Source organism: Nicotiana tomentosiformis, chromosome 1 (assembly GCF_000390325.3).
Source record: "Nicotiana tomentosiformis chromosome 1, ASM39032v3, whole genome shotgun sequence".
NCBI classification, from domain to species: domain Eukaryota; kingdom Viridiplantae; phylum Streptophyta; class Magnoliopsida; order Solanales; family Solanaceae; genus Nicotiana; species Nicotiana tomentosiformis.
Genome location: NC_090812.1, coordinates 51,109,609 through 51,123,731, shown reverse-complemented (window position 1 = coordinate 51,123,731; position 14,123 = coordinate 51,109,609). Strand labels below are relative to the sequence as shown.

At 37.4% G+C, this 14,123-nt stretch overlaps 1 protein-coding gene and 1 pseudogene across 1 annotated transcript; one reads left to right on the top strand and one right to left on the bottom strand.

The window, feature by feature from the left end:
- Positions 1 to 1,283: 1,283 nt before the first annotated feature.
- Positions 1,284 to 2,067, bottom strand: LOC117273028 (large ribosomal subunit protein uL2mz, N-terminal part-like; annotated as a pseudogene).
- A 5,350-nt stretch (positions 2,068 to 7,417) lies between these two features.
- On the top strand, positions 7,418 to 8,251 carry LOC138906472 (uncharacterized). The gene has a single exon (XM_070195322.1). It carries the CDS (start codon positions 7,418 to 7,420, stop codon positions 8,249 to 8,251), a length of 834 nt encoding a protein of 277 aa, XP_070051423.1.
- The last annotated feature ends 5,872 nt before the right edge of the window (positions 8,252 to 14,123 follow it).

Genomic DNA, 14,123 nt, shown 5'->3' with positions numbered 1-14,123 from the left:
AATGGCACCCTTCGATCTTCCTTACAATGAAGTGGAGGAGGATTACGATCCTCCAGAAAGAAGGGTGGATTTGACCAAGGGTTATCTCATATCTCTTGCAAATCGGTCTCGTCGGTAGCCGGCCACGAGGTAGAAGGAGTTTCCTTTTGGGGAACGGTTTTGGAAGTTTTTACCATTTCTTTATAGAGAAGAAATAAAGAAAAAGAAAGAGTTCACTCGGTGGTTTGAGAAAAAGATGAATGAGAGTTCTTATCAAAGATCTCAAAGTAACCAGAATATAAGTTCTTGGAAGTATTGAAATTTCTTAGGTACGAGGGAAGAAGGTTTGAATGTAAAGTTTGAATGAACAAGTGAGGGGGTATTTATAGTTTTTCAGTGATGGTTCACATCTACGAGTGTCCGACCAGCAACTGACGAACATTTAATGCCATTAAGACTTGAGTGACAAGAAATTTCGACTGTTTTGTCATTTCTGTCGTGTGGTGCCGAAGGAAGAATCAAAAGGTCACTTCATTTCTCGTCGTCTACTCTTCGAAAATAGAGGGGACTATCTGTATATAGTCGGAATCTAGCTCGCTACGACATGGCCGGTTAGGCTCGAAACATGACAACCAAAGACTGAAGATCGACCCCGAGTCCTACAAAGCTAGTACCCGGGGCTAGAACGCCTGTCTTTGAGAACATTAAGTCAGTAATCTCAGAGTCGACCTTAGCCCCAATCGAGCTCGAAGAAACATTGTTAGCATAACTAATGGAAGACCGAAATATCCATGACCAGTCGGATATTACGGCGAGAATCTCAGCACGAATCAAAAAGGAACCAGCAATCAGCGAATCAAAAGATCTTTACCTTTTACAGAATTGTACCTAAAGTAGGACTCCTCTACTATATAAAGGAGGGTCTGATTATTCATTGGACACATTGTAATATGCATCCCAAGGCAATATATTATTATTCTCTTTAGGTTTTTATTATTATCTTGTTGTTTTGTTATTAATCAAAGTACTTTGGCTCGAGGGTGGCTAACCTTCAAGGCTAAGACTGTTCAACTTGTGCGATTTGCATTTACTTTTCCATTACTTATTTCAATTTCAATCTGATTTATCATTTTTTATTAATTTAGATCATGTATCCTTAAAACCACTTACAAATTCAATTTTTATCCGATTTTGAGGATAAACAGTTACGGAGACACATGTTACGGAAATTAGCTTTGCTTTTCAAGACGGACTAAAATTAGCTCGACATATAGTAGACGAGTTGGATCAACATAATTTGTATCTCATGGTGAATCTTTTGTAAGGATGTACAACGTGAAAAAGTAACTCAAAAAAGAATTGATGAATTTTGCTGCTTTACGTTTGATCCTATATACCCATAGAATGCTATGCGTTCTCTAGTACTTTCGGATCTCGCAAAGATAGAACATGTTTTTTCCTCTGACTTTCTCTATCATTTGTGGAGCGAAGAAAGCGTGCTTTGCCCCAGCTACTGCTATCCTTGGGAAACCAAAAGAGCTATCGAAGGAAAGAGATGCAGTCTCTCCCTTGGCCTTTGGAGTGGAGAGGGAAGAGAAGAAAACGTCCTTCGTGCAAGTTTTTTTGCTTCCTACGTCCTTACTAGTAAAAAAGTGGCTCTTCGACCAAGAAGGTATTCTGGTAAGAAGGCCAACCACAATATAAGTCTCCATCCGTCCAGGAGAGAAACAATCCACCTTTCTTTGATACCCCTTCCCGGGCAGGGAAGAGAACGAAAATGGACCGCAGATGGTAGTCGTGGTTGATTCGAGGATCTTACGCGGTGGAGCGAACTCTTCTATCGTGTCGCATTTTCTCTGGCAGACCCCCCGGTCCATCGTATTGGAGCGATTCGAGAAGAACGATTAGGCTCATATTCTATCCTTTCTACAATGCCTATATACGAAGTGTTTCGTTTCAGATCAATTCCTCGTTGCAATCGCTTCGATCCACCCCTCGGCGAAAAAGCGTAATACGCCCTGAGGAATTCCTACCAGCAGACTTCCCTATACTCAAAGTGAATTGTCTAAGTGCTCTCTTTTGTCTCATTGTTTATCTCGTAATCATTCAATTTCGCCCCTAAAGCTCTCTCCTACTCATCCTCCTTCTCCTTTAGGATATGATCCTCCCTGGTCCTTTTTACATAACACTCTCGGCCACCCAAGAAGACTGACTATCTTTTTCTTTATACACAATATCTTGAAAGGCACATAAAAACAGCGTACAGACAGGAAAGGACGACGTACTATGATATTTTCTGTTTCATTAATCTCTGCGAGCTTAATTCTTCTTCGATATCCATATATTTTCTATATGGTTCAAACAAACATAAGAAATAACGGGTTGCTGATAGAGGCAAATCCACAGTTACATTCGGAATTTAAGTACATCTTAATCTCTTTTTGCCTTTATTCATTCATTACAATGAGAAATTTCCACTGGATTTATTGTTCTAAAAGCGTAAGTCAGATTTTTGAGAAAATACCTTTCTGGGTTGCTTTTGCTTTTCCAGCATTCGCCCCTTCAGTAGCCTTTTACGTCAGTCCTGCTCCTGTGCTTCCTGACCTCAACGAGATTCCAGTACGCCTTTCGCCTACTGAAATAGCGCAATTGCATCAGTAGACTGAAGAGAATGCCGCCTAGTGTGACAAGCTCTTGCAAGAAATCTATGTGCAGGCAAGAGAAGTTGCCCTTGAGTAGGGAGGAGTGCGGGACGAACTCATGCTGGAAAAACTCGTCGACACCGTCAAGTATCTTGGAGACGTGGACGAGTTGCCCAAAGAGAAACGAATCCCCGCTCTCATTGTGGTAAGGGAGGAAATCACTAAAAAAGAGCCCTCGACCATTTGGTTTTATATCGATCAAGAAATAAAAAGGTGGGGTGGTCGGCGGCTATGTTGAATTCTTTTTCTTAGATAGAATGAATGAAAAAGGAGTGCTTTTGTTGTGGTTTTCATAGTTGCAAGAATATTTATTTCGAGAAAAGGTCTTGTCAAGTCGGTCCGCTAACGCCTTATCTTCCTATTTATAAGCCACAACTTACTCCGACGTTTTCAATTTCCCATAGAGGAACTGCTTCCTGCGTCTGCGGCCGTTGCAGCTAAACTAATGGAGGAATGAGGAGGGGGACATCAAACCGATTTTTGTTAACACAGAACTGGAAAAGGTTCGATTCATGTTTGATGTTGTTAAGCCAAGAGTGCAAAGCGCATGCGCGCAATGAGATCTAGATTAATGTGTAGACAAGAGAATGCCCGGGGTACTCCATCTACCAAAATAAATGATTGAAATAGAGTGAAAACTGGAAAGGCAGGCTGCGAAGGTGCTGACTCAAAGACTGATAGGATTGAACTCAAAGGGAAAATGAAATAGGCTAAGCAAGAGGATTTACCATCGATCGTGAAAGACGAAGTGGCTCACCAAGAGCATTGCCCATCAGGGGTTGCGGGGACAGGAGCTAGAAGAACTAAACCAAAAGAAAATGGCCGTAGAAGGATAGCTTTCAGAATAAGAAAAGACACCTTATTAGCACGATATGGGGATGCTTAGACAAGAAAGAATCATTCAACAAAACTTAAAAAATTATTTCTTAGGAAGGAATGGAAAGATAGGAATCTTGGAGAGCTAATGGAAAGAAATAGAAATAACAGATCTGCGATAGAAGTCGAATACAATGAAGTAACTAGGGGCAAGATACAGACTTTAGAGCGTCAAGTCATACATAAATCGGAGTGACTTCACTACTTGAAGAAAAAAAGTTACTTCGGCAGGGTCGAAGAAGACGTGTAAGACACCGAGGGGTCGGGGCTTCTTCTTTCTATAGTCTTTCTTTCCCTCTTCCCTCAAAGCGCGCTCTTTCATAAATGCGCATGGTTCTTACTTTCATTTCCCCCCTCTTCCCGTAGGAGCACATCTTTTGTTCAAAGATGAGTTGTAGATGAGTCGGTTCGATCACCCCACATATCGACGGTGTGAAATTACAATTTACAAGAAAAATCATAGATGTCGTCCCCCCTCACACCGACTATAAATAATATTCATCTTCGAACGAGGAAAGATGATGAGTCAAATAAATTTAAACTATCAAGACTAGTGTTATAGATTACAAAGTAGGAAATTGAATCGTTAACAAATGAAGAGTCAATTACTCAAATGGTCACTCAACTATCCAACATTACCTACTAAAGTCATTTTTCTTTCGTTTGTAACAACAAAGTCACTCAACTATGCCTATAGCACTCAGAAGGTCACTCAACTAGATTTCTCAAAATTTTAATTGCCAAATACCTATTTTACCCTCTAAATTATCAACTTTTATCTTCTTTTTATTTTTAAATCTTTTTAAGTATGATTTTTTCTCTTTTTAATTTATATTATGGACTTACCTATAGAATAATAAGTTTTATTTATAAATTAAAAAATAAAATAGTGTTTAAGCATATATAATGTTAGAATAATAAAATATTGAGCATAGCAAATAAATTAATTAGAACTAATTTTTTCGTAATAACAATATTGATATTAACAACAAAAACGCAAATAATTATATACATAATTGAGAATGAAAGGAAAATAAAGATTTAATAATATATATTCCATGCACGTAATATAAAAATAATTATTTAAAAAAGGTATTTTTATAATATACATTATATATGCTTGAAATTTATGCTCAATTCTTTATTATTCCGACATTATATATGCTAGAAAATTAATTTTTTTTATTGTTTATTTTATAGATAAAATTTATTTGTTAAATAGGAAAGTCCATAATATCAAATTCCTATTTTAGAGGGTAAAATAGGTATTTGACAATCAAAATTTTGAGGAATCTGGTTGTGTGTCCTTCTGAGTATTATAGACATAGTTAAGTAACGTTTCTGTTACAAACGAAAGAAAGATGACTTTACTTAATAATTTCAAATAGTTGAGTGACCATTTAAGTAATGGCTCCACAAATGAATATATATAGAGATACAACTTTTTAAGGTATTTAAATGTTGACCGGCAAATAAAGAATTTTTTTAATAATATACCCATTCTATGATTTTTGGTTTCTAACTAAGATTATGTTCATGGAAGGTTTTTTAAGTTTGAACGGTTTTGGTTTAATTTTAGATTCTGATCAAATCAAAGGTAAATTAATGCAAATATAGAAAGTTATTTACAAGATTCCTATATTTTATCTTGTAAAAAACCCTCACACCAACTATAAAAACCCTTCTTTTGTTCCCTTGTTTTCCACCCCTCAATTGCATTCTCTATGCCTCTCTATATAAAAATGCAGCCCGATGCACTAACCTCTATATCAAATGAGCATGGTACATTTGGTAATTCTCTTTTTTATGATCGGCCTTTTAACCAAATTGTTTGAGCACATACATCATATATGAAAATATAAAGTAAGTTGATAATCTCTATTTGGACTTCAGATAATACTTTCTTTTTCTCCTTGAGAACCAAGTAGTAATCTGCTCCTCCACCTGGTGGACAACAGGCTTCTCCTTTTGTTTTTGTTTTTCGTAAAATCTCAAGTGAATTGGCACCAACAAGTTGGTATAGTGATCTCGGGGTTTCTGTTTGTTTTTCTTTTTTTAAAAGTAAAACTTCCGTGCAAATGCAATAGCTATAGATCACTGCACCAACTCGGTGGTGCAAATTTTAAGAGATTTCAGAAAAAAGAAAAACAAAAGGAAAACCCGATGTCCGACAGGTGGGGCGCATATTACAACTCTAGGTTCTCTAGGGAGAAAAAGAAGAATTATTATCCGAAGTTCAAGTAGATATTATCAACTTACTTTATGTTTGTGTATGATGTATGTGTTCAAATTAATTGGTTAAACAACCGATTAATGTCAGATTCTATGGTGCAGTGAAAAAGGTGCCCTCAAGTTTAGTTTGATTAGTTACATACTTACTCCATTCCAATTGTAATTATTTTAATTTAGTCCATATCGTTTAGTTAGACTTATGAGATTAGCTATATTATTGCACAAGCTCCTTGCTAGTTTTCACTCCTCTCATATTTTTAGATTGTAATTACTGATATTTTAATATGGATGCCATTCTTAGAAGCTCTAAGTTAGAGCCTAGTCGGGCCAAACTTTCAAAAATTTGGTTAGCTTGAAAAGTACGGTTTGCCAAATTGAGTTATAAAGAAAATATTTCGGATAATAACAACTTTTTTTTGGACAAATCATTTGAGAAGTACTTTTGTTAGTATTATAAGGTGGAAAACAAGTTCGTAATAGTTCGTAAATATTAGTATTTTGTATAGTAGCAACTTGAGTTTGACCAAAAAAAGCGATTTTAATCTATAATGTTTGGATGATTTCCATGCTCATTTCCCTCCTTACTCTCTAGCTAGGACAAGTTGTTTTCTTCGACAAGTTACTTGGTGAAAACTACTCGGTTTAATTTTGTTGGCCCAAGTAAAAGATAGTTTTGAAGATTGACAAAGGAATTCAGGGATGAACCAGGTCCATCACTGGTAAGTATTGACACAGGCAGATTCAAAGCACGTGAGATGCACATGCAAGAGATAAACGAAATCTGGCATAATAATAGATATCTCCTGATCGAAAAGATTGCATAATGGATAAGGAGAAGGACTCCTTACTCAACGAGAACATTATCCAAGATAAGGAAGGAGTTAGGAGTTGAGATTAACTAGGACTCTTCCACCAAGGAAGAGTAGCATTAGAACTCTAGTTATTTTCTACTCTACTAATTCTATAAATCGTAGGATATTCTCATTCTACAGGGGATGCACAAAAGCAAAAGTTAAACGTGAATTATGAGCAAAATAGCAAGGCATTTTGCAAGCAGTTCGTGTGTGATTTAAGTGTGCGAACCTGAAGCTACATGAACAAGATAGAAGAACCAGCTCCAAGTGTCTGTCTTTTATTCTAGTCAATTGTAGTAGGTGTTTTCATATTGTACCTTTCAGCTTTATCTAGAGGCAATTGTAATAGGTACTCAGAGTATTCAAGCTAGAGTTAACTTGAAGTTGTCGCAACAGTTAGAGACTGGTTTCCACAACGGGATTAGAGTTAATCCTAGGTTTACAAAAGTATTTTGTAAATGCAGTTTTTGGCTCAGTGATTTAGTGGAGAGTTTGGAAAAATCCTACTGGGAAGTAGGTCGTGATTTTTTTTTTATCTTTTGAGCCAGGTATTTTCCACGTAAAAATCTCTGTGTTCTTTATTTTCTGTACTTATTATTCCGCAACAGTAGTAGTTGGAACACATAGAAGAACCAAGACCTTATATAATCTGTGCACGCGAAATATTGGACACCACACAAATCACCCCCTCTTGTGTGGTATTGAAGTTAAAACATCAATTGGTATCAGAGCAGGTTATCCTTGAAGAGGCTAATACCTTAGGAGAAGATAAAGATGAGTGCACCACCTGGAAACTGGGAAGGGCAATCCACTGATTGGCCACCACTCATCATTGGCCAGTACTACTCCTGGTGGAAAAACAGAATGAGAGACCACATCATAGGAGAAGACTATGAGCTATGGGACATTGTCACAGATGGTCCATTAGCTACCATAAAGATAAATACCGAAAGAGAAGAGGTGCCAAAAACAAGAGCTGACTGCACTGCCGACGACTTGAGGAAATGGGATAAGAATGCTAAGGCCAAGAAATGGCTCGTGTGTGGACTTGGTCCAGACGAGTACAACAGAATTCAAAGTTGTACTACTGCTAAAGAAATTTGGGATACTTTGCAAGTGGCTCATGAAGGAACACCTCAGGTGAAGAGGTTCAGAGGAACGTTACTATATTCTCAATATGAGAATTTCACTATGAAGGAAGGAGAAACTATCCAAGAGATGTATACAAGGTTCACCACACTAACAAATAAACTTAAATCTCTTGGAAGGGTTATTCTTGAGGAAGACAAATTTGAGAAGATTTTGACAAGGGTTCTGCCAGTCTCATGGGAGAGCAAAATCACTGCTATTCAGGAGTCAAAGAACATCGCTACTCTTAGGTTGGATGAGCTAATTGGAAATCTCATTACTTATGAACTTAGAAGGAAAACCATGAAGATTGACGTACCCAAGAAGGAAATAAGCTTGGCACTCAGAATCACTGATGGTTCTGATCTAGAATATGATGAAATGGCTATGATCACAAAGGACTTCAAGAAGTACCTAATGAGAGGTAATGGTTCTTCAAGAAGTGGAGGCTACAACAAACCAAGGGCTCCTGAAAAATAGACCAATAAGGGATGCTACAAGTGTGGGAAGACTGATCACCACATCAAAAACTACCCTCAATGGAAAATTGAATGGAAGAAGGAAAGAGTTGAATGAAGAAACAAAAAGAAGGAACAAGTTCATCCCAAGAAGAACAAAGGATCAACAAAGGCTATGGTTGCTACTTGGGGAGAAAGCTCAGATGAGGACTCAGATGATGAAGATGAAGATGAACAAGCACTTATGGCAATTGGAGAATCCGATGAGGAATCTGAAGTAAGTATAATCCATCTAAAAGACAAGATTAAGTTTTTGTCTAAAGAAAGGTTATCTGAGTTACTTCTAGATTTCATTGATGGATCTGAGGATATAAACAATGAAAAGAAACAGTTGTCTAAGGAATGTGTGATTTTAAAAGCAAAGTGTAAGAACCTGGAACTTAGAGTTAGTGAGACTGTAAGTGAAAATACTGCACTAAAGAACCAGGTTCATGCATTTGAATCAAATGTCCTAGAACTTAGATCTGAAAACCTAAAACTAAAATTAGGAACAAGTAAGAAGACAACTGATTGCACACAACTCACTCTAGAAGAAAATGTATATAAACTAAAAGATGAGTTGTATAAGAAGGATGAGCAGGTAAGAATTTTGAAGGAGGATCTAGGCAAAGTCAAGCATGAACTAGACAGAACTTGGAAATAGAACAGGCCCTCCAATGCACTTTCATGGCTACAGGAACATCACAGTAGCAATAGAAGAGGACTTGGCTTTGGGAATCAGCTACCTAAGTGGGATCCTAAAAGCAAGTACCTCACTCTTCCCGAGAACAAGATTTCTCACTGTGGTAAGACTGGTCACTATAAAAGTGAATGTAATGCAAAATAAAGGGCCAGCCAAAAGAACAAAAATTTTGTTCAAGGAAGAATTGGTTACCAAGTTGGGCTAAAAAGAATTTAATTCATCCTTTTGCTTATAGAAAGGGACCCAAACTAGTTTGGGTTCCAAAGACTAACCCCTGATTTCCTTTTGTAGGTTCAAGTAAAGGGGAGCAGCGAAATATGGTACATGGACAGTGGCTGCTCAAAGCATATGACAGGAAACAAGGACCAGTTCCTTTCACTTGAGGACCTCAAAGGAGGAGATGTCTCATTTGGAAATAGAAAGAAAGGTGAAATTGTTGGGGTTGGTAAGGTAGGTAAGGATGACTCTCATTCTATTGAGAATGTCTACTTGATAGACGGCTTGAAGTGTAGCCTAATCAGTGTGTCACAATTGTGTGATAGAGGTAACTTGGTAGCATTCACCTCTACTAAATATTTTGTGATAAATCTTATCACTGACAAGGATGTTTTGCAGGGTAAAAGAGTGAATAATATATATATATTATAGATCTGTCCACACTCTCAGAGAATGAACTAACTTGCTTAAGTGTGCTGGATAGTGATCCCCTCCTTTGGCATAAGAGGCTTGGACATGCAAGTCTAAGTCAACTCAACAAATTAGTCTCCAAGGACTTGGTGATAGGACTGCCTAACATTAAGTTCAAGAAATACAAAGTTTGTGAGGCTTGTACAAGGGGGAAGCAGGTAAGATCCTCTTTTAAATGCAAGAAAGTGGTAAGTACCTCCAGAACGATGGAACTGGTTCATATGGATCTTTGTGGTCCAATGAGAACATTAAGCAGAGGTGGTAAAAGATACGTGATGGTGCTTGTTGATGATTATTCTAGGTTTACTTGGACACTGTTTTTAACATCTAAAGATGAAGCATTTGACATGTTCACTTCCTTTGTTAGAAAAACTCAGAAACAATTAGGAAATCAACTTGCATCAATTAGGTCTGATCATGGTACTGAATTTAAAAATGCTAAATTTGCTGAATTTTGTGATGTGCATGGCATAGATCATAATTTTTCTGCCCCTAGAACTACACAACAAAATGGAGTAGTTGAAGAAAGAATAGGACTCTTGAAGATATGGCTAGGACTATGCTTCTTTCTAGTAAGCTGCCCCATAGCTTCTGGGCAGAAGTTGTAAATACTGTATGCTATATCATAAATAGGTGCATGACAAGACCTCTAATAGAGAAGACTCCCTATGAGTTACTTAAAGGGAGAAAACCAAACATATCCCATCTTAGGGCATTTGGATGCAAGTGCTTTATGCACAACAATGGTAAGGACTCCCTAGGTAAGTTTGATCCTAGAAGTGATGAGGGAGTATTCTTGGGATATTCTTTACATAGTAAAGATTATAAAGTTTATAACAAAAGAACTATGTGTGTTGAAGAAAGTGTGCATGTGGTTTTTTATGAAACTAGCATTCTTTCTGAGAGACAGGAATATGATGATGAAACAATTGGGTTGGTTAAACACTTAAATGAAACCAAAGCCCAGACTGAAGCATCTCTGGAAGAAGGAACAGGTGATGAAACAGGTTCATCTATCCCCGGCAACATGACAAGGGGAATGGAACAAAACAATTCTCAAACTTCAGTGGAACCTGTACCTGTTCCACAACAACAAAACATTGAGGGAACATCAAGGGGTAACCAGTTGGTTGTGAAACCTTACAAGTATCAAAGTTCTCATCCCATTGAGAACATAATTACTGATCCAACCTCTGGAATCAAAACCAGATCTTCATTAAAGAATCTTTATGCTTTTGATGCTTTCTTATCTCTTATTGAACCTAAAAATATTGCTGAGGCTTTGCAGGAAGCAGACTGGGTAAATGCAATGCAAGATGAACTCAACCAATTTGAAAGGAGTCAAGTTTGGCATCTGGTGCCAAGACCCTTGGACAGATCAGTAATTGGAACAAAATGGGTCTTCAGAAACAAACTTGATGAAGATGGAACTGTTACAAGGAACAAGGCAAGATTGGTGGTTCAAGGATATAGCCAAGAGGAGGGCATAGACTATGATGAAACCTTTGCTCCAGTTGCAAGGTTGGAAGCAATAAGACTCCTCATAGCCTTTGCTGCTTATATGGAATTCACCCTCCATGAGATGGATGTTAAGAGTGCCTTCCTCAATGTCTATCTAAAGGAAGAAGTGTTTGTCAAGCAACATCCAGGGTTTGAAAGCAAGGAGAGTCCTGATCATGTGTACAAACTTGACAAAGCACTTTATGGGCTCAAGCAGGCACCAAGAGCATGGTATGAAAGATTATCAAAGTTTTTGCTTGAGCATGACTACAAAAGAGGTAAAATTGATAATACTTTGTTCTTGGAAGAAAAAGGTAAAGATCTCTTGGTAGTTCAGATATATGTTGATGATATAATCTTTGGAGGAACTACTGATAAGTTAAGATTTTGCTAAACTAATGGGGAGTGAATTTGAAATGAGCATGATGGGTGAGCTTAATTTCTTTTTAGGCTTACAAATTAAACAAAATTCAAATGGAACTATGATCCTTCAACAAAAGTATGTAAAAGAGTTGCTTAAAAGGTTTAAAATGGAAGATTCCAAAGAAATTGACACTCCTATTGCAACAGCTACAAAGTTGGATATGGATGAACCTGGTTCAGCTGTCAATCAGAAGTTGTATAGGGGAATGATTGGCTCATTGTTGTATCTCACTGCTAGTAGACCTAACATTGTTTTCAGTGTAGGCCTTTGTACAAGATTTCAGGCAAATCCGAAGGAGTCTCACTTGCCTGTTGTCAAAAGAATTTTGAGATATCTAAAAGGCACCACTGATCTTTGTCTTTGGTATCCAAAAGGTAGTAATTTCAATCTTGTGGGATATGCTGATGCTGATTATGCAGGTTTTTATGTGGATAGAAAGAGCACCTTAGTTGTTGTGGATCAAACAACAATTAAAGGACTTTGGAATTGATGTTGGTTGTATTTCCATTTTTTGTGATAACACTAGTGCTATTAGTATGACCAAAGACCCGGTTCATCACAAGAGAACTAAGCACATAGATGTTAGGCATCACTTTTTAAGGGATAACTATGAAAAGGGATTTATCACTGTGGAATTTTGTGCTACTGACAAGCAAATAGCTGACATCTTCACAAAAGCCCTAAGTAGAGATCACTTTGAAAGGAACAGGTTAGAATTAGGGATGATTAAGATCACCTAAAAGGACCAGTTGAGAGTACACAACGAAAAAATAATAATTAAAAAAAATAAAAAATTTTGGTTAGAAAATCTGGAAATTGTGTACATAATTAGGTTAATTTTTGCTTAGTCTCATACTTTCAATAGTATACTCTTGTGCCATGTGTTAAAATGACTCATTAATCTCTAATGATATTTTGGCAAATTTAGACTTACATTAGAGTATTCTCAGTGAAGAACCTGGTTCATCAAGATAACACAGTATGTTTTCTACACTCTGCAGAATTTGAAATAATAATATTTGGATCATGAGCAGAGTCCTACTTAATTCCATACTCCTTTTGGACTTATCCGTTACAAGTGAATCAGATCTGTTCAAAAGAGTCCCAACCGAATTGAAGCACCTAGATTCTAGGGATACACTCCAAAATCTTTTCAAAACTAAAATTTAGTTTGATTAGACTTCCATACCCACTATCATCCCTTCCACCAACCCAACCTCTAAGAAAAGAGTAAAGATGCTTGCTCGCAAGATTGTTGCGGGGAGAGAACAAATTTGGAGAATAGGTTTATACTAGTAGGGTCTAAAGCAGGTGTTGAAACTATAGAGTCTGGAGGAATTGGTGGTAAAAATGAAAAAGAAAAAGAAAAAGAGAGCAAGGGTGTTCGAAGTGCTGTGAGGGGAAGGGTAAAAGAGTGGTTGATTCTTCACACACTCCTGTGAGTTTAACCAAAGACACAGGTGCAATGGTTGTTTAGGGAGAAAAATCTGCTGGAGTAGAGGAGAGTGTAAAGAAAACAGGGGGAAGTGGGTCTTGCGAAGCCGCTGAAGGGCTAGTTCAACTTGGGAAAAATATAGATAAACCTGTTTCATCTTAACAGGAAACCCTCGCAGACCTATTGAAGAAGTGACTGAAAGTTATAATCCAAAGAAGAAAGGGATGTTGGTACAAGCAAGGATCATTTTGGGGCAAATACGCTGCCTGCTTGTGACTATGAAGTCCATGTCACTCCTAAAGAACCTGGTTCATCTAAGAAGGTACCAGTGAATAGCAAGGTACGAGCCTTGGTGTAAGAAAGTAGGGCTAAGGATGTTTAGACTGAGAGGCTGAAGAAAAGGTTGGCTTAGGTAGAGTCTGAGAGAGATGCTCTCAGAACTGAACTAGCAAGGGAAAAGGAGAAGAATGATGGCATTCTTCAGGATATGTTGAAACTCCTCCAAGCCAAAAACCAAGCACCTAGTTCTTCCAAACCTTAAACTTCTAGCCCAATGTATACCTTTCAATGACCCAGTTTGGGATGTTTTGTTTGCTCATGTTTTCAGTATTTTTATTTCTTTTTATGCTTTGTGGAAGAATCGTATCAATCATAAATGAAATTCAATATTTTTGCTCTAACTGTTTGTTTATATTTCTTTGATGGTTAAAATTCTTAGCTTGATCTATGATGATTAATCCATGATTGCATTTGAAGTAGCCCCAGTGGCCATGAGTAAGTTTTAAAATCTGGTTATCTCACATTTTTTATGCAATTTTTCGATGATGCCAAAAGGGGGAAAAAGGTTGTGCTTTACACTTTGAACAGTGATGTTTATAACCTAATGAACCTGGTCCTTAATGTTAAGTGATAAAAAGAAAAAATGTTTCTAACATTGAGTTGATGTTGAGCTAAGTTGAAACAGGGCCTAAGCTTATGGAAGCACAGAGTTTGTCATCATCAAAAAGGGGAAATTTGTTGGCCCAAGTAAAAAATAGTTTTGAAGATTGACAAAGGAATTCAGGGATGAACCAGGTCCATCACTGGTAGGCATTGACATGGGCAGA